The following is a 24,360-nucleotide window of genomic DNA, read 5'->3' as shown; positions in this document are numbered from 1 at the left end:
CTGAATAGATGACAGTGGCGCCATTACCATTACAGCATAAATACCTCTGCAATGCGTGGGGTTTTTTGGTTGCCCTCTGACAGGCTGTGAGATCCTCTCCCGTGAATGTCAGATCTTTTATTGCAGTTGGCAGAAGCATCCTGAAGCTCCTGCTTAAACTCCACTCAAGCATGACATACTGACTGGTAATTCTGTCTTTTAGGGATTTGATGATTTCATCTTTGCATTCTTTGCTGTGGAGATGATTGCCAAGATGATTGCGCTGGGTATCTTTGGACCAAAATGTTACCTCGGTGACACTTGGAACCGTCTCGATTTTTTCATTGTTGTTGCTGGGTAAGTTCTCATTTTTCTGTCCTGTGCCATTTGTTAATTTTAGTGCACTCGAGAATTGTTTACATAATGGAGGCGCTGTGAAGATTATTGAAGTACAGAGTCATGGAATCGTAGAATCATACTGCATGCAAACAGATTTGGCCCAACTCATTCACGCTGAGCAGTGGGCATTCTTCCATGTCTAGAAATATTCAGTTGTATATTATGGAAACAGGCCATTTGGCCCAACTCATCAGAGAGTCACGCAGCACAGAAACACACCCTTTGTCCACCATACTGACCACCAAGTAACCATGTAAACTAATCCCTTTACCAGCACTTGGTCAGTGGCTTTTCATATCTGGGCAATTCAAGTCCTTGTCTAAATACTTGTTAAATTTTGAGAGTACCTGCCTCCACCATTACTCAGGCATTGCATTCCTGATTTCCATTGCACTCTGGGGAGAAAATAAATCCTCCTCGGATTCCCTGTAAATCCTTTGACTTAACATTCTATCGGCATCCTATATCCTTTAATTTCAGAAATCTCTACTATGGAGAAAGGCTTTCTAGTGTCTATCTCTATACCTCTATCAGATCCCTCCTTAGTTTCGTTTGTTTCAAGAAAAACAAACAGACTATTCAATACCTCCTCTTATCTGAACCATTCAGTTATGGATGTCGCCCGGTCCAACTCACAGACCAGCCTCCTCTTCATCAACTCCATGTATACTTCACCCTGCTTAAGAAAAGTCAACATAATCTTACCCTGGTTATTCCTTCATCCTCCCTCTCCTGTTCAGGCAGAAGATACAAAACAAAAGTTCTTAGATTCAGAAAGAGCTTCTGCCTCGCTGTTAACAGACGACTAAACAGTCCTCCCATTAGCTAGTACCGACCTTCCAATCTACCTTATTGTGGATCTTGGACTTTATCTCCGTAAATGTAACATTATAATGTTATGACATTATATTCAGCACTCTGATATTTTATATTCCTTTGCACTACCTGTTGTGCAAGAATTGATTGTACTCATGTATAGGATGACTGGATAAAATCCACAATGAAAGGTTTTCACTATATCTCGGTTTATGTGACAATAATACAACAATACCAAAATGCACTCCAACCCAGGCATGAGGGTTGTAAATCTCCTCTGCATCATCTCCAGTGCAATCACTTCCTTCCGATAGTGTGGTCGCCAAAACTCCAACTGTGAAAAACATTTGTATATAAGAAGCAAACAACTCCAAATGGTGCTTTATGCTAAAAGAGACATATTGTGCTTGAGTAACTCAATGGGTTCCTTCAAAAGGTCTCTCTGAAGAATGGTCCCGACCCAAAAGTTCACCTTCACATGTTCTCCAGTGGTGTTGTCTGACCCGCTGAGTTACTCCAGCACTTTGCCTCCAATACTTTGTGCAAGGAATGAAGATTCTCCACAGCTACCTTCTCAATTCCAACTCTCACCTCCCATAAGCACCCCCTCCAGTCCCGCTTGACTGGCTCATTCTGCTGTATGTAATCAAAGTAGTGTGACTTGTTCCTGGAAGATCCAAGTAGACATTTCTTCACTCACAGGGTGATGAATCTGGAATTCTTGACATCAGTGGGTTGCTGAGGCTCAGGCACTGCTCAATTCTGGGAACTAAACGAGGTCTCAACACCCCCCTCCCCTTTCACCCAGCTGTTCTGTGTCCTCTGCAGCTTGCTCTGCCTGCTTTGCTTTGTCACCTCCCAACTCCACACATCTCCTTGTGGGTTTGACTAATCACCATGACCACTCACCCTATTGTCATTCTAATCCTCTCTTGAAGAATATTCCGTGATCAAGCCTGTTTTTACTCCTTGATCTCACTTCCATTCCACCTGCCAACAATTCAGCTCTTGAATAATTTCCACCTTCCCACAAAACAAAATTAAAGAATGTAGCCTGACATTACATTGTTAAAAGTCTTTATTGTTGTAGACATCTGTGATATCTTAGACACAGTGTAAAGCACCTGGTTTTCCGTCATTCACCTCCGTATATTTCTACTCACTCAGCGGCTGCCTTTGAGTTTGCAGATTAATTGCAGTTGAAATGCATGTCAGCAAAGATTTAATAGATTGCAGGAATAAGATAAAAAAACATTTAAATTGTGTGGGTGTGTTATGTTCCTATGTTAAATGCACAACCCATTTTTAGTTGGCAATGCATTGGAGGCTGGAATTTTTTTCATATAGAAGGAATGCTTTTATGCGGTCTGTTTTAGTTTTCATGCCGGTCCTACATCAATACCAGGTCTAAACAATGGAACTCCCTATTATACTACACTGTGGGAGTGCATTCATCAGATGAACTGCAGCAGTCCCCCTTGTACATGAGGTCCTTATGCACTGAGATTACCAGACTTGTACAGGCGATTTCAATAGCGTTCAACAGACCTTCTGGAATTTGTTTTGCATGCTTGAGGCCCACAACAATGCAAGCATCATACCAAAGCGAAAGCTTGAATTCAGAGTTGACACCAGCTTTGTATTACTTAAAATAAAACATGCTTGCCTGGACTGACGTCAGAGTACCTGTGGTATCAAGCTTCTCACAGGTAGATTCTATACAAGTTGTTTTCTTGGTGCTCCCTCCAAACCACAATCTTTTCCCCAACCCCTCACAGCCAGTCTTCAGGGCTGCTGTTCATAAGTCTGACCACTATCCTGCCACACGCTTTCACCCTAATCGAAGCTTTTCTCACTATCCACAACAACATTAACTTTCATGTCCTGCACAAACTTCCGAATCATACCAAATTCACATACAAGTCAATATGAATTAAGAGCAACAAAGGACCCAGCAACAATCCCTGTGGTACACCATAGATCATAGGCTTACAATCAGAAATCCATGCTTCCACCATTTTGGAAGGGCTAATTAGGAACAGCCAGCAAGGTTTTTTATGTGGGAGATCGTGTCTCACAAATTTGTTTGAGTTTTTTGAAGATGTGACCTAAAAGGTTAATGAGCACAGAGCTGTATACATTGTATAAATGGATCTCAGCAAGACATTTGACAGAGTTCCGCATGGTAGGCTGCTCTGGATGGTTAGATGGCAAGGCGAGATAGCTGATTGGATAGAAAATTTACTTCATGGAAGGAAACAGAGGGTGATGGTGGAAGATTGTTTTTCAGACTGGAGGCCTGTGACGAGTGGTGTGTCTCAGGGTTCGGTGCTGGGCCCATTGCTGTGTGTCATCTATATCAATGATTTGGATGAAAACATAGACAGCGTGATTAGCAAGTTTGCAGATGACACAAAAGTGGGTGGTATTGATGATAGTGAAGATGGTTATCAAAAATTGCAGCAGGATCTTGATCAGTTGGGCAGGTGGGACAAGGAAGGGTTGATGGAATTTAATGCAGAGGAATGTGAGATGTTGCATTTTGAGAATGCAAAATGGGCAGTACCTATTCAGTGAATGGTAGGTCTCTGGGGAGTGTTATTTAGTTAGGTACGGTGATCAAAAAGGCTTTTGGCACATTGGCCTTCATCAGTCAGAGTACTGAGTATAGAAGTTGTGAGGTCATGTTGCAGTTATATAAGATGTTCGTGAGGTATTGTGTTCAGGTTTGGGCATTATGTTACAGAAAAGATGTTGTCCAGCTGGAAAGAGTGCAGAGAAGATTTGCATGGATGTTGCCAGGACTCGAGGGCCTGAGGGGTGATCTTATAGAAGTGTACAAAATCATGAGAGGAATATATCGGGGAAATACACAGAGTAGAGGAATCGAGAACCCGAGGACATAGGTTTATGGTGAGGGGGAAAAGAATAACATCCTGAGGGGTAACATTTTTTACACAAAGGTTGGTGGGTGTATGGAACAAGCTGCTGAGGTAGTTGGGGCAGGTACTATTACATCGATTAAGAAACATTTAGACAGGTACATGGATAGGATAGCTTTAGAGGGATATGGGCCAAACACAGGCAGGTAGGACTAGTGTAGATGACACGTGGTGGTCAGTGTGGGAAGGTTGGACCAAAGGGCCTGTTCCCATGCTATATGACTATGACTTTACACAAATGGTGCAGGAAGGAGGGCTTCAGTTTTCTGGGGTTTCAGGACTGGTTTTGGGGAAGATGGGACCTGTGCAGGCCAAGTACATTGAATCTCAATAGGGCCAGGCCCAGCGTCCTCTTAAGCGTGTCTGTTGGTGTAGTTGGGGATGGTTCAAACTAGTCACTGGGGTAAGGGGGGGTTAAGTATAGATTCAGAAGGGACAAGTGCAGAACTAGAAATGGAAGGGAGAAAATTTAGGAGAGTTTGAAAGGAAGAAAAAGAAGACTAGAAAACAGGTAAACATGGGTCCTAGTGTGTTCAATGGGATATTCCTCAATGCAAGGAGTAAAGCGACTAAGGCAGAAGCCTTGAAAATACCAATGGACACATGGAAATATCCTTTTATAATTATTCCTGAAACATGGTTTAAGGATGGCAGAATTGATAGTGTAATCTTCATGGTCAGAGATGGGGATTAAAAACAGAATAATGGGGAAATCACAATAAATCAAATTTTCTGCCCATATGTAGTGAGCACAAGAAAACTGGATAAAATTGGGCAGGGTAAGAATTATAAGTGAGAGAGCAATGGTGCGCTACATATCATAATGATTGTGTGTGTGAAGAGTTGAGACCTGCAGGATCAGAGACACTGTGATGGAAGGTGGGCAGTTCTTTCTTGTCCAGCAAAGACAGGCCAAATGACCTATTTCTATGTCATACATTTTCTATCTGCTACAATGACAGTGATATTCTGTTTTCTTATTCTTTTTTCAATAAATATTTGCCATTGCTTATCAACTTTCAATATTTTTAAACTCATTTTCCAATCGGTTAATTTGCCCCTCATTCCTACATCATTGGCTTAAATTTGAGACATGTTACATGTCATTCACAAACTTAGCATAACATTTTATTTTGCCCATCCATCCCTAAAGCATCATTTATTGCAAGGTCACTAATTAACCTATTTTAATTTCACTAGATAAAAATTAGCATGATCCTAGTTTGTTTCCATGGCATTCTGCCTGGAGTGTATGTTATCAACTTGTTAGTCAGACAATATGAAAATTAATGACCCTTTACCTCCTCCTTCAATTATTGCTCAACCTTTGTTATATGCTCTTTTACTTTCTTAATACTCTGTCCAACAGTATGGCTGCTGATAAATTATTCCCATCAGTATTTTATGTCCCTTTTAATCTTTTATCAGCGTGCTAATTTTAGTTTAGTTTCGAGATACAGCGCGGAAACAGGCCCTTCGGCCCACCGGGTCCAGCGATCCCCGCACATTACCACTATCCTACACCCACTAGGGACATTTTTTTTATACCAAACCAATTAACCTACAAACCTGTACATCTTTGGAGTGTGGGAGGAAACCGAAGATCTCGGAGAAAACCCATGCAGGTCACGGAGAGAACGTACAAACTCCATACAGACAGCACCCGTAGTCTGGTAAGGCAGCAACTCTACCGCTGCACCACTGTGACTGCTCAATTCTCTTCCTTGATCTCCTGAGCCAAGTTTTTTCCTCACTACACCCATCGCTTCATAGTGATAGTCAAACAGCACAGAAACAGGCCCTTTGGCCATGCTAACCATCAAGTACCTATCTATACTATTGCCATTTACCAGCACCTTCTTTGCCTTGATGATTTAAATATTCATCCAGATAACCTATCCATGTTCTCCAGATATATTGCCTGGCCTGCAGAGTCTCCAGCACTTTGTGTTCTTTCTTTTACATATTAAATGTTATGAGAGCACCAACACCTCCCCATCCAGCACCCACACACCAATGCCACCACACCACCTTCTCAGGCAGTTCCAACCATTCTATGGCGGCAATATTTTTATCTCAGATCCTTGATAGCTCCCTTACCGCTTGCCATAAACCCATACCCTCTGGTTTTAAACACCTCCATTGTAGGGGGAAGTTTCTCACTACCCACACTATCTATGCTCCTCATATCTTTCTACGACTGATCAAAAATATGGTCATATTTAATTATTAGTACTGCACCTATTTCACCTGTAACTATCACCCACATACTTTGACCTCATTCCTTCGAAAAACTTTGCCTTGTCTCTCTCCTGCTGAAATACAATATTCTATGATAGAGATGAAGTGTATGTCAATCTGGGCACAGCACTTAAATTAACTTTAAGTAGTTAACTTTTTGGGCAACATTTAGTTTGTCACTCTGTCATTTTAGAATCAAGTCCCTTCTTCCATTTCCTGATAATACAGAGTGGTTCTGTTAATCAACCTGTTAGTATCAACCAGTTTGCTCAAGATTTGGATCCGATCCCAGCTTCTCTGCTTTCTAAATAGAACAGATGTTGTTGCCTAATTGTGCTTTAGCACTGAAAAAATATATTCATTTCAGTTAAGTTTCCCTACAAGCTACAACACAGCTTTCCATATGCTTCTTAATTTCCACAATGTCAGCCTTGTTATGTAGCAGTTGAGTAATCTATTTTATTATTGTCTCCCATGCCTATTCATCGTTGCAAATAGGGGGAAATAGAAGCAAATGGTCCAAAATTAAAACAGAATTTTTAGTCCAATTGACTTCTGAGCATGTTACACTCCATGCAAACTCCTCTTTCCCGAACATACCCTACCCCATGCACAGACACACACACAGACATCAGGCTTCATCAATTCCTTCCAAGATATTAAAATTACTTTCATGCCTCAAAAAGGAGAAAAGGCCTCAAATATCCATGGTGTGGCATGGTTGCGCAGCGGTATAGTTGCTGCCTTACAAACTCTGTTCAATCCTGACTACAGGTGCTTGTCTATATGGGGTTGTATTTTCTCCACGTAACCTGCGTGGGTTTTTTCCAAGATCTTCAATTTCCTCCCACACTCCAAAGACGTACAGGTTTGTAGGTTAATTGGCTTGGAATAAATGTAAATAGTCCTTAGTGTGGGTAGGATAGTGTTAGTGTGCGGGGGATAGTTGGTTGGTGCAGATTCGGTGGTCCGAGGGGCCTGTTTCCGCCCTGTATCTCTAAACTACACCAAAAAAATATATATCACACTGATGCCCATCCTCTTGTTTCCTCAGACTATCAAAACCAGTGTGGGAAATGATAAGGGTCCTGCAAATGAGATTACATTGTGTTACATGATCTCTACTCCCGCCACAAAATGTCACAGAACTCTCTTGATGAAATGCAGAGAGGCAAAAGAACCGTAGGCACTCCAAACCCTCAGTACCCTCCGATAAAATATTCACTACTTCATTTCCTGTACTTTTCTGCTTTGAAGTATTAGCTTCCACTAGCACTCCCTCAAAGTAAAACACATCATGTGCCAATATCACAAATATAATTCCACATCCTTCACCTTTTCTTACCTAACTGGGATTGAGGCTTGGAGGATGGAAGCAGGATGAAGGGGTAGATGGATACAGTGTGCAGGTTGTCATTTGTGAAACAGACAGGATCGAGATCGTGCAACTGCCTGTCATTTTTAAAAGATCTTTTTATGAAACAAGCTGAAGGATATTTGTGCCTTTCATTTAAAATTTGAATTGAATATTGCTGGATCCTTGAGTTCAGGGAATATCCCAGAAAACAATTCTGTGTTTTTGCTACCTGATTATTTATTACCACATAACAATCAAGGGTAAACTGAACAAACATGACGTAGGTACACAAAATTGCTGGGGAAACTCAGCGGGTGCAGCAGCATCTATGGAGCGAAGGAAATAGGCGACGTTTCGGGCCGAAACCCTTCTTCAGACATGACGTATCTGTGTGTTAAAAGTAACACTTCTTCCTTTGGTTCTTACGGCTTCAAAATATCTTTATAAGAGTACAAGGAAAAGAAACCTCTTGTTTTTCCCAAGAAGTTAATATTCACCACCTTCAACAGCCAGAATATCCACCTGGTCATGCAAATGACCATGTGTTCTGGCATAATCCAGCATTGACATCATCTTAATAGGAGACTGAATGTTTGTATTTCGTGAGTATTTCTCATTTTCAGAATCTACAATCACCTGCTTTACATTAAATACAATTTCTGCCGTGCAGAATGTTCTGCTTTGCACTTGGAATACGTCAAGGGAAGGTTCTGCTAACTTAACAAAATTATTTTGTGTTTTCTTGGCAGAGCCAAGTTATCAGTATTTGATTTTCACTTATATTTCCCAATGTCTCAGCAACTGGCATCTTTAGGTATTGCATTGAACCCTATGAGGTTCAACCATTAAGAAAGAAATCCTGTCTAAATAAATAAAACAAATGCCTTTATTTAATACACAAAATAAATGTCTTTATTCAGCATTTTGGAAACCTTGATAACACAATATGCAACTGAACTTAGTATCTGACCAGTAGGCATACCTTGAGGAGATTTCGCAGTGAAGTAGACAAAATGTTTAAGAAGGAACTGCAGATGCTGGAAAGTCGAAGGTAGACAAAAGTGCTGGAGAAGTTCAGCGGGTGAGGCAGCATGTATGGAGCGAAGGAAATAGGCGACGTTTCGTGTCTCGACCCTTCTACGTCTGACCCGCTGAGTTTCATCGGCATCCGCTGAGTTTCTCCAGCATTTTTGTCTACTATAGTATCTGACCAGTTAGCACAGCCAACATTGCACGTACAGAACAGTACAAATAGAGTTAAGGGGGAAAGACATTCTCTCTGGTTGGCTTGGTGAGGGGCTGTTAAATTAGAATGATCTCTTAACCAGATGACACAATTTTATAGTGAACCTTAATAGATGGGGAAAAACATTTCCACGGTTGTTCATAAGTGATTGGAGCAGAATTAGGCCATTCAGCCCATTAAGTCTACTCCGCCATTCAATCATGGCTGATCTATCACTCCATCTTAACCCCATTCTCCTGCCCTCTCCCATAACCCCTGTACTAATCAAGAGCCTATCTATCTCTGCCTTAAAAATATCAATTGACTCCATTTGTGATGGATGCACTGCAGAAGATTCATTAGTTTGATTCCTGGGATGAATGGCGTGAAATAAGAAGAAAGGATGAGCATTGGACCAGTTAAGAAGAATGAGCGATGATCATATTGAAACATATAAGATTCTGAGGGGGATTAATAGGATGGATGCAGAAACATTTCCCCTAGTGGCAGTATTAGAACGTAGTTTCAAAATAAAGGATCCCCCATTTCAGACAGAGATGTGGAAGAACTTCTTATCTCTGAGACTCTGAATCTTCAGATTTTTCTACCTCCAGAATCCACAGTGGTAACGTTTTTGAATGTATTCAAAACAGAAATTGTTAGATATCTGAATTGCAAGGAATCAAGGGGCATGGGGAGAGAGTAGGAAAATGACATTTAGACCAAGATTGTATCAGCAATTATCCTATTAAATTGCAGAGCAGACCCGCAGGGTTTACCCCCTCAAATCCTCATGTTCAACCTGATGTTCACCTGAAAACCCAACTGTGTCAGCAGCAAAACAGTGTTAGAGCTCCTCGAAAAATAATAAGGTCATTACGAAATTCAGTAATATACTTCAGGTAGTTAGCGAGCTTGCAATGGATGTCAATAGAAAACCCTTGTTGATCACTGATAACTTGTATTAAAGAAAACAAGCAATTGACCAAATCTGATTTAAGTCCATAATTATATATTAAAAGATAGTAAATACTTTAACCTCAATGCTCATTCTTACCTTTCCAGTTATAATCAAGGATCACCTGCCTGGGCTGCTCCCATACTATTACCTCTGGAATGGCAAAGGCTACTATCCTTTGGCCCTCTCCTATTTCTTAATAAATGTTGCACCTTGGCACCATTACCTGAAAACTCATCACGAGACTCTATGAATATGCTGACACCCAAATCTTTCATCCTCACAACCCACTCCATTTTATACCTGGCATCCAGGACTGTGTGAGAGAAATTTCTTCCAACTATCTGTAGTCAATCAAAATGTTTCAACCCTATTGCCTTGGTCCCCACTGCACATTTTGTTCCCATATCATTTACATACCCATCGAAAATTTGAATTGAATAATGGGCAAGTTTGCCCAAGAGTATTGAACGACAAATATGAGCCCTAATACCAAGTTCAACTATTTCCCCCTACATAATGTACTCCAACTCCACCTCTCCCTCAGAAAGCCTCTTTCATGACTTTGTCACATGACTATTCTACTGCTAACATCTTGGAAGTCTACCAAATAAACTTGAGGTCATCCTGGGATCTTCTCCCAGGGTCTGATTTGCTCCAGGACCTGCCCAATCGTAAACCCCCTGTCCCACGGTACGAGTTCATTCCAAGAGCTCTCCCGAGTTTGCCCTGATTCGAACTCGGAGATTTACGGTAATGGCCACTCGTCGGTACTCGGGCTCTTGTGGACATTTTTCAACATGTTGAAAAATCTTCACGCATCTTCCCGTGCTTACCTGCCGTTAGCGAGTCTTCCCGAGTACCTGCCGTTAGCGTTACAAGCCGCTAAGAGACGTCCCCGAGCTCCGACATACCCGCTACGTTCATTCTCCGTGCTTACCAAGAGTTTGATTTTTTTTTAACTCGGGAGAGCTCTTGGAATGAACTCGTACCGTGGGACAGGACTTTTAGCCTTCTGCTTGCTGATCTCACATTGGCTTTCAGTCAGGAAACATCTCAGTTTTTAAAATTCTCAATTATGTTTTCAAATCATCGCCACATGAGTTCAGTAATCTCCATTCCAACATTTTTCTATGAACCCTCTGATTGACTTTTAATGGCTCCACCTTTGGTGGCCGTACATTCAACTACCCGAGCCATTATCTCTGGAAGATAACGATTCTCTACCTCACTGTCTTAAGATATATCATGAAACCTGTCTCTTTGATCAAGCTCTCAACATTTACCAATGACTTTTTTATGTTGCCTAGTAACAAATTTTATTTCATGATATCATTGTGAAAGATCTAGGATATTGGATAACTGATTAAGGAACTACATTCTGCCATTCCACTGATGAATGATTGAATAATTGGTTAAAATCCACCTTGTTTGAAATCAATAGCTCACTGTGAAATTTTAATTAAACCCATCACTTTCAATCAACTCTAACTTCCTTGGATATGTGACAATTTCCATTTTAATCAATCATAAACATAATTTTTAATTATAGAACAGGAAGCATCATTCTGTTGCAGCTGGTATTCTATATAAATACTTCCTGAAACGGGACCTATGAAGATGGGCATCTTGGTTGGCATGGAAGAGTAAAGCCAAAGGGCCTGTTTCCGTGCCGTGTACTCTATGACTCCAATTAGTGATCATGTCATTTTTTGAGACTTTGGAGTACATGGGTTGGTGTATGTGTGTGTTGCCTGTGTTGGGAAAGGAGGCTCTTGGTGGAGGTAGGGAGACGGAAGGGGAATTCATTATTTATAATCATCTTGCATTTGCAATCCCAAAGTAATCTTCCTCGTCTCTAACCATTGGCTTCACCTCTGACTACATTTGTTTCCTGCCAGTAATATCACTAGTATTGGCTCAATTAGTGGCATTCTCATTTTGGGGCCAGAACAACATGGTTGCTCTCACAATCTAAGCTGACACTCCAATGCTTTTCGGAGATAAAACATTAAACCCATCAAGTGGATTCATAAGCTTCCATGACAGTACACAATAAAAACAGCTGGCAATATCTTTTTGGTGTCCTAACCAATTTGTCTCCTTGAACAGCACTGGTAAAGCCAATAGCAAACCACTGCACTACCGACTGCTGGAAATCCAGTACATGTACAGCAGCTCTGTATATATGAGTAGGAAGGAACTGCAGATGCTAGTTTAAACAGAAGATAGACACAAAAGGCTGGAGTAACTCAGCGGGTCAGACTTTCATGTCTGGAGAGAAGGAATAGGTGACGTTTCAGGTCCAAATGTCAGCTACTTCTTCTTTCTGACCCGCTGAGCCTCGCATATATTTTCATTTTCACCAACACCGTTAATCTGGGCATTATTATATTCCTATAGTAAAAGATCGTCAATGTTTTTTTCTAAATTATACCGTGTACTCAGGAAATATATTTGTATGCACAAATTAAAAACGAATAAATTCCACTTTGGAGGGATGAGGCTCAAGAAAGTAGTGTTGGAGGAGCCTCAGGCCCTTCACATCCAACAGATCTGAGGTAGATGAGTGGAGGGAGCACAGGACAGAGTACTGCACCATAGTACAATGGCCATTCAAGTTTAGAAAATGAAAAGCAATGTAGTAATAATGGATACAGTATCCTTCCTCCTTACTGGAGTACGCTGTCCGGAAGTCTGATCAGTTGGCCTTTAAATGACACATACGTGTCAGATGTAGACTTAAGGGGCTGTCCCACCTGGGCGACCTAATTGGCAAGTTTAGAAGAGTTTAGGAGAGTTTGAAAAAATGTCATGTTGAAGACCTCCTTCGACTATGTTGAAGACTAGCTTCGACTAGCTACGACTAGCTACTACTAACTTCGGGAAAATTGGACACCAAATAGTGGAGAGTGAAGACGACTTCCTTCGCTCTCCTTCGACCTCCCTTCGACTATGATGAAGACTATCTACGACTACCTTTGACTACCTTTGACTACCCTCGATTACGTATAACTAACATGCCGACCTACTACGACCTACTACGAGTAAAAAATGTATCGATTATTTCCATGGCAATCTTGTTTTTACTCGCGGGCATTTTTCAATATGTTGAAAAATACGCCGCGACCTAGCAGAGGCCTTGAGTACACTGGGACTACGCTTGAGCATGAAGGAGAGTTACAAAGACGACCTCGTGTCGACCATGCTGCGAGTATGAGTCAAGGGCAAACGTGCCAGAACTCGCGGATTAGGTCGCCCAAGTGGGACAGGCCCTTTATCCAACATGAACTGTCCCAAGTTACTCTCCCAAGCTCCTGCCTAATCATTCCGCAATCTGCATTAACCTACTTTAGTACCTTCGCCACAAGGTCTAGACATATCCATATTCATATCTATCTTGAAAATGTGATGTACAGGAAAGAACTGCAGATGCTGGTTTAAATCAAAGATAGACACAAAATGCTGGAGTAACTCAGCAGGACAGGCAGCATTTCTGGCCTGAGTTACTCCAGCATTTTGTGTCTATCTTTCAAAATATGGAGTTGTAATCACTATTCCCAATATACTCTTCCACTGAAACATCAGTCACCTGACCAAGCTCGTTTCCCAATACAAGGTCCCTTGTACTGTCTCTATCACATGCAGCAAGCAGTGAGCAAGCAATGGTCTGGAGCTGTGCGGCAACAGCACCACCTGCTGTGCCACTGTGCCACTGTGCTACTCCGAAGTGAGTAAAGTGAAAATGTTGGCATTAAGCAGTAGCAAAAAACACATTGCTAGAGGATCTCAGTGGGTGAAGCTGCACCCAAAACACCAACTGTGCATTCCCTTCCAAAGATGTTGCCCGACTTGCAGAGTTCCTCACGTAGACTGCTTTTTATCACAGACTCCACCATCTGCAGTCATTTGCGTCTATTATATTCAGAGGGATCTGGGTGTCCTTGTACACAAGTCATTACAAATTGTGTAGGTATTGCATGAGGTTAAGAAGCAAATGGTAAGTTGGCTTGCAAATGAAGCACTGATTTATCCCACTCAAGCTAGGATTCAGCTGTAAATTTTTATTTTTGGAGATATTTATTTTTAAAGTACAGTCTTAAGAAATTTACAGTCAGGGTCACTGATGGCCAGATAATATGATAATGATGGCCAGATAATACCACAATACAGCTTTCTATTCTACCCACTCAAAGTGCTTATTAGATGAACCTTGGCACGAGAAGCATTATCTTATTAAGTTTGGTTCACAGCCCACCTTCCTGTTTCACAATTCACCAATGGATGACAGGGTTCACTAATTTAATTACATGCCCACCAACAAAAGTAGCAATGTTACAAAATTTTGAGATTGAAAAAATCAAGTGTAATTTATCCCATCCGATAAAGCATAAAAAGAAGTTTAATTTGACACCTAATTCACTGAAAATGTGATATAACCATATAATTTGAACCAAGAGGTATTCTCAACTATCCCACCAAATCAATCACACAATTTTAGCAATCATAATGAGAAATTAGATGGAGCACCACATAATAGAACATATTCTTTCTGTTTGAGACCAATGCCACTGGGAAAAGTGTCTGCTTTTAATCTATTGAAATGAGGGACATTGAAGCACAGTGGGTAATTTAAAGCTTTCATTTATGAGAATGAATACATAGACAAAGTTAACCTTAAGTTAAGGGTAATATATTTAGTGTTCAAGATGATTTATGAAGAGGAAAAAGGTTATCCTTGAGTGTAAGACCAGAACAAAGGAGATATAAACAAAATTAGGCCCAGAATATTCAAAGATGATTTGAAAAAAAAACACTTATTCAAACAAAGAGCTTATGAACAACTGAAAATGTAAAATCAGGACAATGTATATTTGTGCAAAGCAAAGGTCTAGAGTCGATAAAAACAAAGCAAAGAATGAATGATAACCTATAAACCAGGCATGACCTAATTAGTGGAACAGGCTCCATAAAGTGTAAAAGGCTATTGCTGTTGGCCTATGCTCCTTTTCAGCAGAAGGGAAATCTACTTCTCTGAAAGCTATCCAGTGCAAATACCTTCAGGAATAAAGCTGTTTAAAAAAAAAAAAAAAACAAGTGCAATATGATGTAAATGGTTGATTCAATGCAGATGTGTTCTCTTTTGTGAAACTCAGCCTGTTAGTAAATAAAAACCAAAAACTTTGAATATTAACAGAACATTCTGTTTGAACCTGTCTATCAAGCTCAGGATTACCAAATGGAACCCAGTGAAGGTCAATCACAAGCCCTGCTCACAGGTGCTGAGCCACTTAACACGCACATCTGCCCGATAGCCTCTTGTGTTCAGAAAACTTGACTGCTTTCCCTTGACTTCTGCCAGGTTTTGCCTGCTCATTTTTTCCTTGGTCTCACTACTGTTTGCGTCTGAGATTTTGCTTGTTGCATCTGCACTTAATCAAAAACAATTGATTTTGACAGAACATACCAGAGTTGAAAATAAACTCTGAAGTAACACAAGGAATACCTACAGCAGTCATGGAGGTGATCTTATTCCCTTTGAATCAGTGCATTCTGATGAGAATGTGACATGTCAGGAAAGCTCAAGGCTCATTTGATGTGGCCTTGAACCAAATAATTCTGATTTAATCCTTGTGATATAATGCGTAAAAAGCACCGTCTGACATTATCTATTGTTACCTACTAGCGGATTGGATGGTAGTATGATCACTATAGTTGGGTTTGGTGTTCACTGACACCCATTGCTTTTTTTACTGTGGAACCACTTGCACTTCTACATCAGAGGCTTAAGTACATTAATTTTGGCATCCAATCTAATGCAATTTTGAGCGAATGTTACTCTGAGGGAGTTTGAAATGAAGGACTCTTTTTCTCTCTCATGGGGACATGTAAACTCTGCATTGCTTTGAAGAAGAACAGTAAGGACATTTCCTTAGCTCTTCAACCCCTATTTATCCATCTGTTTGCATCAGTAAAACAGGCCAACTGGGCCAAACTGTACAAATTTACTTGGTTCTTATCTTATGACAATGATTTCATGAATTGTCGTAGTGGTGCCGTGAGGACTGGATTGTCAATCCGTTGCCTGAGTTAAAATCCCACCATGACAATTTGGGATTTTATATCCAAATAATAAATTGGAATTTTATAAAAAGATATATACCCATTACTAATGATGACAATCAGATTGCCAGATCCTTGCAAAATAAAAACATTTATTTTAATAGTTCATTTCAGGGAAATAAATCTGCCCTCTTATATGTGAACCCAGACCTACCAATGAGACTGAATCTTAAATATCATATCAACCTACTGAGTTCACTTATGTACAATTATGATTGGGAAGTAAATCTGGTCTTACTAATGGTACCCTGATCATGAAAAGTTTTTTTGGAAAATAGTTACATTAAAGTTGCTATAGAAATGAAATATTATTGTTGAATAAGGCTCAATATTACTATAATTTGTTGTAAACAGCTTCAGGATTTGTGAAAGGTGTAATAAGAATGTATGTCTTTCTAATATCAAGGTATATTCACCATGTTGTGTAACAGTGAAAGAAGGTATGAGCCAATAGTAAATGTCAAATAAATCGTGAGATTAATAACTGGGAATAACAAATGTCCAACAATGGCAATATTTAGTGTGGTTTTTGCATTTTCTTTTTAACATATACTTAAAATTCTCTGGCAGCTTCTCATTATCCAAGAGTAAACACGCTCTAAGGTTATTGATAATTTTTTTTAATTTGAAATATTTAAAAAAATATATCCATCCTCATTGAATGGCTATCTGATCCAGGCATTTTAATCCTAGCAATTGCACAGCTTTCTTGTAGCTCCATTATATGATCAGAAAGAAAAAAAATTGCCTTCAAATGTACTTTACTTCTTCATTGAGATTGGGGGAGGCTTGCTTCCCATTCGGGTTGTGGAATGGAAGTTGGCTGTGCATTATTTATTTTAACATAAAGGAATTGTTGCAAACTAACTGCCACACAACATGCCAAGAGGTGTGAAGATAACTATGGAGATCAGAATTTGCCGACCAGACATATATATGGCTAATGTATGACACGTTGCCAAACCTTGATGTACTTCAGGTTTAGCTCATGCAGTCTAGTCATTACTGTAATGCAGAAAACATGACAGCCATTAATGCACAACAAATTCCTACCAACCGTAATATTATAATGACCACGTTTGTGTTTGTTGGTATTATTGTTCAGGTGATTAATATTGAACAAGAACCCAAGAGGATTTTTTTTTTCTTGGAAAGTGTGCACAGGATTATTTACATCTATCTGAAAGGCCAAATGAGGCATTAGTTCGTTATCTCACCTGAAACAAGAGGATCTCCCAATATTGCAGCATCCTTGTAGAAATACATTCAAACGTAGGGATAAAAATAATGGCTCAAGCCCCAGATTTAAAATTAAGCTTTCTGCAAATGTAGAATTGAAAAGTCAGTTCACTGACTTATCAGTTTCTAACATACAGTATGTGCTTTCAGGTCTCAGACTGAGTTTCTATCTAACAAAGAAATGGCAGAATATAACTGGATGATTTTTTTTTTAAACACCAGATTAAGCTGTTAGAAAACAGTTTTTGAATCTTATCTAAAAAAGACAATGTGTCAATAAATTTCTAAAGAAAGGAAACACATGGAGAGTAAGATTGGATTCTGGGCATCAATGGCTGGGGAGGGCCAAGAGAACATTGAACAGTACAATAGGAATAGGCCCTTCAACCCAAAATGTCTATGCCAAACATGATAGTAAATTAAACTAATCTCTTATGTCTGCACACGATCCACATCTCTCCATTCCCTGCATTTTCATGTGCCTATCTAAAAGCCTCTTTAATGACATTATCGTATTTGCCACCATTAGACCAATGTTTGAAAGTATCATTATAGAATCGGCACACAATTGGGTAGATGAGGTTTGGAGGGAATGATGTCATTGGGCATATGATTGAAACACAAGTTCAGAAGGGGAGAAATTGGATGGCTAAGGACACAGTTAGGGGTTGGAAAACCCATGGAAATATAGTAAGGTGAGGATGGTCCAAGGGAGAAACCACCAAAGGTGGCTTAATTACAAGATCAGGATATCAAGCTACATTGCCGCTGTCCTTTTTAAGCTTGTTTGTTCTCCTTTAAAAGTCTTCAAAGCAGGCCTCAAATCTCCAGTTACAGCCTGTTCTGGCCTGAATGGCAAAAATAATTTTGTGAAAGGGACATCAACTATTTGACATCAACATGCATGGCCATTTACCTTTGTACTTAGACTAGGCGAGGATCCAGAAAGAATTTCCAAAGGCACACTGTTTTCCTTTCAAGTGCCTGATGGTGTACAGAACCCTGTTTTTAGAATTAATTCACTCTCATATTGCACAATATGTCATGCTTTGCAAAATAATTTCTACCTCAACTCTGTTCAAGAGCACCACAAAACCAAAGTTCAAAATCCTGATTTGCCACTTTGTACTTAATTGCCTCAATCTGTAAAGAAAATCTGTGTAAACCATTCCAGAGAGTGATGTCATAGCCTGAACAACTAGGCTGAATGGCCTGCTCTTGATCCTAACTCAATTTGTGACTTCATTTTTTAAGCAGCCCATTGAGAACACAGGCAGCTTATCTATTTGGGTTACATCGAGAATACATTGTTCTTTAGCTAGTTGAGAAGGAAGTACCATAAAAACATAAGAAGTTATAAAGATAGAATGATCAAGTTGACCCTTTGAGGATTGTACTTGGCTCTCAATGCTAAGAACTATGCAAAAAAAGGTTGCCGTGGAAAAAATCGATACTTTTTTTGCTCGTAGGTTTAGTCGCAGTAGGTCGGCATGTTAGTCGTAGGTAATTGAGGGTAGTCAAAGGTAGTCGTTGTCATCTTCACTCTCCACTATTCGGTGTCCAATTTTCCTGAAGTTAGTCGTAGCTAGTCGTAGCTAGTCGAAGCTGGTCTTCAACATAGTCGAAGGAGGTCGAAGGAGGTCTTCTACATGTCATTTTTTCAAACTCTTCTAAACTTGCCAATTAGGTCGCCCAAGTGGGACAACCCCTTAAGGCAACTCATCATTTCCCTGTCTAAAAGTTAACAACATTCTACACTTGGCTTGAAATTCACTGATCTGTGTGAGAGGCAGTTTTAGTGCAATTGGTCAAGATGGCCAAGTACCCTGAATCCACAATTGAACTCAGCATTTGTGTAACAAATTCAATGCATTAAAAAATGTAAATTTTGCAGTAGCACGATGAAACAAAACACAATGGACATTTCAATTTAATATCAATCACTTATCTCACTCACCGACAACTAGAAAGTGCAAGATGAGTATTCTGTCACAATGATTCGGGGATCAAGCTTGCAGTTTAGTCCTGTGGGCAATCCCTATAACCAGCTGAGCCAGTGTGCAATTCTTTGGGCCTATGGACAGCTTTGTTCAATCGCAGGATTGCAGTTAGCTGTGACGCTGTCTGCAGTCTAGCACCATACTAAAACTAACAGCTTGTGCTCAATCATGCAAACAGATCGGCCATGAGCTTATGAAATGGCAGTGGTTTGAGGGGCTGAATGACCTGCTCTTGATCCTAATTCATACATTCGCATATAACAATACTCCAGGACTTTATAAAAATATATTGAAACCTGTTTTGGATAAAGTCATCAACCTGAAATGTAATTGGTTTCTCCACAGATGCAGCCTGCCCAGCTTTTTTTGATTTTATTTAAGATTTATTGCTTGGATTAGGGGGTATTAGCTACAAAGAGAGGTTGGACAGACTCCGATTGTTTTCTCTGGAGACCTGAAAGAAATATATAAAGTTGAGAGGCTTAGAAAGAATAGACAATCAGAACCTTTTCCCCAGGGTGGCTATGTCAAATACAAGAAGGCATGGCTTTAAGGAAAGAGGGTCAAAATTGAAAGGAGATGTGTGAGGCATTAACACAGAGGATTGTGGATGCCTGGAATGTTTTGCCAGGAGTTGTGGTGAAGGCATATATGATAGTGCTGTTTAAGAGTCTTTTAGATAGGCACTATAGATATGCAGGGAATGGAGAGATCGTCATATGCAGGCAGATGAGGTTAGTTTTATCTTGACATCATGTTCGGCACGGATATTGTGGGCTGTTCCTGTGCTAAACTGTTCTATGTTTTATTCCCAGAATCTGTGGTTCTGTGCTTTGCAATTGCCTTTCAAAAACTGTTTCTGTTTCTCTTAAAATATTCTTGCTGTTTCTATCAAGAAATCTGTCATGTTTTTTGTGTCGTTACTCTGCTTGCCAACATTACATTTCAAAAATAATGTGTAGGTGGTTGTTGCTCCTTCATTCCTATCTCCTTATCTTTCCAAATTCACATCTTTCTTAACCCTCTATCTTGTCATCTGTTACTTTTTGTCCCTTTTTCCTTTCTTTCTTTCCTTTCTGTCTCTTACCCAATTTCTCTCCTCTCCCCTTCATATAAATCTCTCAATTTCCTTCTCACTTTCCTCTCTCCTCTCCCCTCTCTCTTTTCCACTTCTCTTTCCCCTTCCTTTTCTTTCTCCTCATCCTGCCTTTCCTGCACTTTCCCTCACCTCTGCTATTATATGTAGATTTACCAATCCCAGCCAGCTAGTCTATAATGATTGAGCCCTGCACTGGTCTAAACCTACATGACACTCGGATTGTTTTTGTTCCAACATACACTGACATGTCTCTTCAGCACTGGATTGCTGGCGCACCGGTTTATTACCTTCAACCAACAACCATATTTTTCTACACTGCTCCATCTCCCACAAAATACTCACTCTCTCTTGCCATCTCCAAATGTCCCACCCCTTCCTCTCCCTCATTCACGCTTTCCCATCTCTCTCTCAACTCCTCTATTCTGTCTCTCCACACCCACCCCCCCCCCCCCCTTCTTACTTTGTATCCTTCTGTTCCCCACTTTGTTTCTTACCATCTTATTTTCTCTGTAACTCTGCTTTACTCCGCTTTACTCCTCCTCTTGACAGAAGTTTTTCAATCTCCATGAATTGCATATAGTTTAAGGTGGCAATGCTATTTAGGTAAGGAAAATGTAGATTTAAATGTTCATGAATACTATTCCTCTGAACCCGATGGATTTGTTTTGCATTTACTGGAGGGATAACACTAGTCTTTTATGCTACCAGACTTACTTCAGGTTTACCGTGGCAAAATAAAGAAAATATATCTAGGCTGAGAAGGCAGTTGCTGAATATTAATTATTTTGCACTTTCATTTGCAGTGTTCTATACAAGTAAATAAATAATTTAAATAATTTCGGAGGACCAATTAATCACTCTCAAGTGATGTTAACTTAGTGATAAATATTAGTTGGAGTCAAATTGGTTTTAGAAACATAGAAAATAGGTGCAGGAGTAGGCCATTCGGCCCTTCGAGCCTGCACCGCCATTCAATATGATCATGGCTGATCATCCAACTCAGTATCCTGTACCTGCCTTCTCTCCATACCCCCTGATCCCTTTAGCCACAAGGGCCAAATCTAACTCCCTCTTAAATATAGCCACTGAACTGGCCTCAACTACCTTCTGTGGCAGAGAATTCCAGAGATTCACCACTCTCTGTGTGAAAAATGTTTTTCTCATCTCGGTCCTAAAAGATTTCCCCCTTATCCTTAAACTGTGACCCCTTGTTCTGGACAACATCGGGAACAATCTTCCTGCATCTAGCCTGTCCAACCCCTTAAGAATTTTGTAAGTTTCTATAAGATCCCCCCTCAATCTTCTAAATTCTAGCGAGTACAAGCCGAGTCTATCCAGTCTTTCTTCATATGAAAGTCCGGACACCCCAGGAATCAGTCTGGTGAACCTTCTCTGTACTCCCTCTATGGCAATAATGTCTTTCCTCAGATTAGGAGACCAAAACTGTACGCAATACTCCAGGTGTGGTCTCACCAAGACCCTGTACAACTGCAGTAGAACCTCCCTGCTCCTATATTCAAATCCTTTTGCTATGAATGCTAACATACCATTCGCTTTCTTCACTGCCTGCTGCACCTACATGCCTACTTTCAATGACTGGTGTACCATGACACCCAGGTCTCGTTGCATCTCCCCTTTTCCTAATTTGTTTAAAACAACATGGTATATTATTTTAAATCCATTATAGTGGATCCACAAGGTGCAGGTTTAACATCTTACCTGAGAAGCAAAGTCACTGGCCACCACAACACTCACTCAGTACTGCCGTCAATGTGCAAACCTATATTTTGTACTGTGTAGGAAGGAACTGCAGATGCTGGTTTACACTTAAGATAGACACAAAATGCTGGAGTAACTCAGCGGGGCAGGCAACATCTCTGGATAGAAGGAATGGGAACCTTTTCTGGTCGAGACACTTCTTCAGACTGGCAGATATGGACACAAAATACTGGAGTGCCTCAGTGTAAACCAGCATCTGCAGTTCCTTCGTACACATTTTGTACTGACAACCCTGATGTAGACAATGAACCCACAATTTTCATAGTCTGATGCACCTGCTTGAGATGCAATTGTTTTATTATGTAATAATCTGGGAATTCATTAAATGCTCAGGTAGAAAATGTAATAAATGTTTAAGGCAGGTAAAGCTGCAGTAGGAACAGAAGCAATTAACCAATCATCATTTATAGTGGAAGCAATTTTAATATTTTTAATGGATTTTAAATTGAAATTATGCTAAGTGTAAATCACATTAAGAACCAATGGTTCCTACACAAGCAAAACATTCCTTGGTTGAAAGCACATCACAAGAACTTTTCTTGAATATGACTGCAATGACAGTAACCAGCAGCAAACATTATTGTAGTGCTTCCTCAATTGGACCATCCAAGACCTTCAAATGTACTATGTGAAGAAAATGCCTGGGCTCCAATTTTATAGCTTGTGGACAATCTCATTGGACATTTTTGAGATTTTGTTAAAAGATCAAACACAACCAAAGCTGCAGCATTCTCATTTGTGTCCAACTCAGTGAAGCCTCGTTATATTGTTACATAGGTTTATAGAAGCCAATGTTCATCTTATCCAATAGTAGATATCAATTTCACATCATTCTCCAGCTTCACCCGAAACTATGACTACATTTAAACATCAGTTAATGCATGTAAATCAAATGTAACTCACTTGTTTATTGCATTAAAACTTGTTCGCTCAGATTTTGTCAGCTTTTAAGCTTTTAAAAGTTGAGCTTTTAGCCCTATACCCAGTCTATGTGAAGCTCGCCTTCTCTTCCACTCAGTTCTCTGCCTTTTCATTCACACCTTCAACATCATCATAACATTGATCGACAAGCGTTTGGCAGCTATTCCAACTCTACTACTTCATCGTCCATTATAATATCGTCTGAATCCTTGTCTTATAAAACATGCCAACCCCAGAGCTACAGTATGTAGTCCTACTGTATATACACAAGTCTGCCCCAAGATAAGACAACTGATCATTTGCCCCCCCAGCCAATGCACAATGCAATATATTTCCTAAATATCACACTCTGGTCTTCTCCAATCATTACCTACTATTTATCACAGTACTATTCCCCACTTTTATTTGCTCCATCAGACACCATTTCTCTGCCACAGAAGGTAGTTGAGGCCAGTTCATTGGCTATATTTAAGAGGGAGTTAGATGTGGCCCTTGTGGCTAAAGGGATCAGGGGGTATGGAGAGAAGGCTGGTACAGGATACTGAGTTGGATGATCAGCCATGATCATTTTGAATGGTGGTGCAGGCTCGATTTCCTGCACCTATTTTCTATGTTTCTATGTTTCTCTCAACCGTTGCAGCTGTTCCCGATGAAATTCTTGTAGTTAACCTTTCTGTCTTCCCTCTTTGCTAGAAAAGATTATCCTAAAAGTCCATCTGTTTGACGTGCCCCTAATTCCTTTCAAGTGTGGTTCCGTGGGTATAGCATCTCTTTCAGTTTCCAAAAAATAATGGATTCAAATTCTATTCCAGAATAGATATGAACAAAAAAACCTAGTTGGGGATTATATGATATGTCACTCATCAGGCTTAAGCACCCAATAAAAGTTTGAAGGATCGTAACACCTTCAAGGGTGCTGTCATTCGTATGCGGTTAAATGTTAGGCCCTGACTTAAAGAACCCATTGTATTATTTAAAAGAACAGTGGAACTTTCAGCACCTTGACAAAATATGTTCCTCAATCAACATTATTAAACCAGATGAACTGACCATTAATTGATTGCTTTGAATGGTAACTGCACAAATAGACTATCACAATTCCTACCTTACAAGAGCTGTGGAAGGAAAAATCAATGATGAGTGTATGGGCAGGAGCAGCTCAAAGTAGAGGGTCTTTTGGTGAAACTTCCAGGTGATCGCCCAACATGACTTAGAAAGCTCAACTAAAGAGAGTGGCTTTGAGCGTTCTGCTGAAAGGCAACTCCTGGAATATTGACTTTGA

At 40.1% G+C, this 24,360-nt stretch overlaps 1 protein-coding gene across 1 annotated transcript in view; it reads left to right on the top strand.

The window, feature by feature from the left end:
* LOC116988061 (voltage-dependent T-type calcium channel subunit alpha-1G-like) overlaps positions 1-24,360 on the top strand; it is a 225,078-nt gene that overhangs the window by 5,730 nt on the left and 194,988 nt on the right. Inside the window, exon 2 of the mRNA XM_033044505.1 lies at positions 203-336. Within this exon, the coding sequence (XP_032900396.1) occupies positions 203-336 (134 nt within the window). The remainder of the gene's footprint in view (positions 1-202; positions 337-24,360) is intronic.

Source organism: Amblyraja radiata, chromosome 26, assembly GCF_010909765.2.
Source record: "Amblyraja radiata isolate CabotCenter1 chromosome 26, sAmbRad1.1.pri, whole genome shotgun sequence".
Classification (NCBI taxonomy): Eukaryota; Metazoa; Chordata; class Chondrichthyes; order Rajiformes; family Rajidae; genus Amblyraja; species Amblyraja radiata.
Note: the sequence above shows the minus strand (reverse complement) of the source record. Positions and strands in the feature narration are given on the sequence as shown.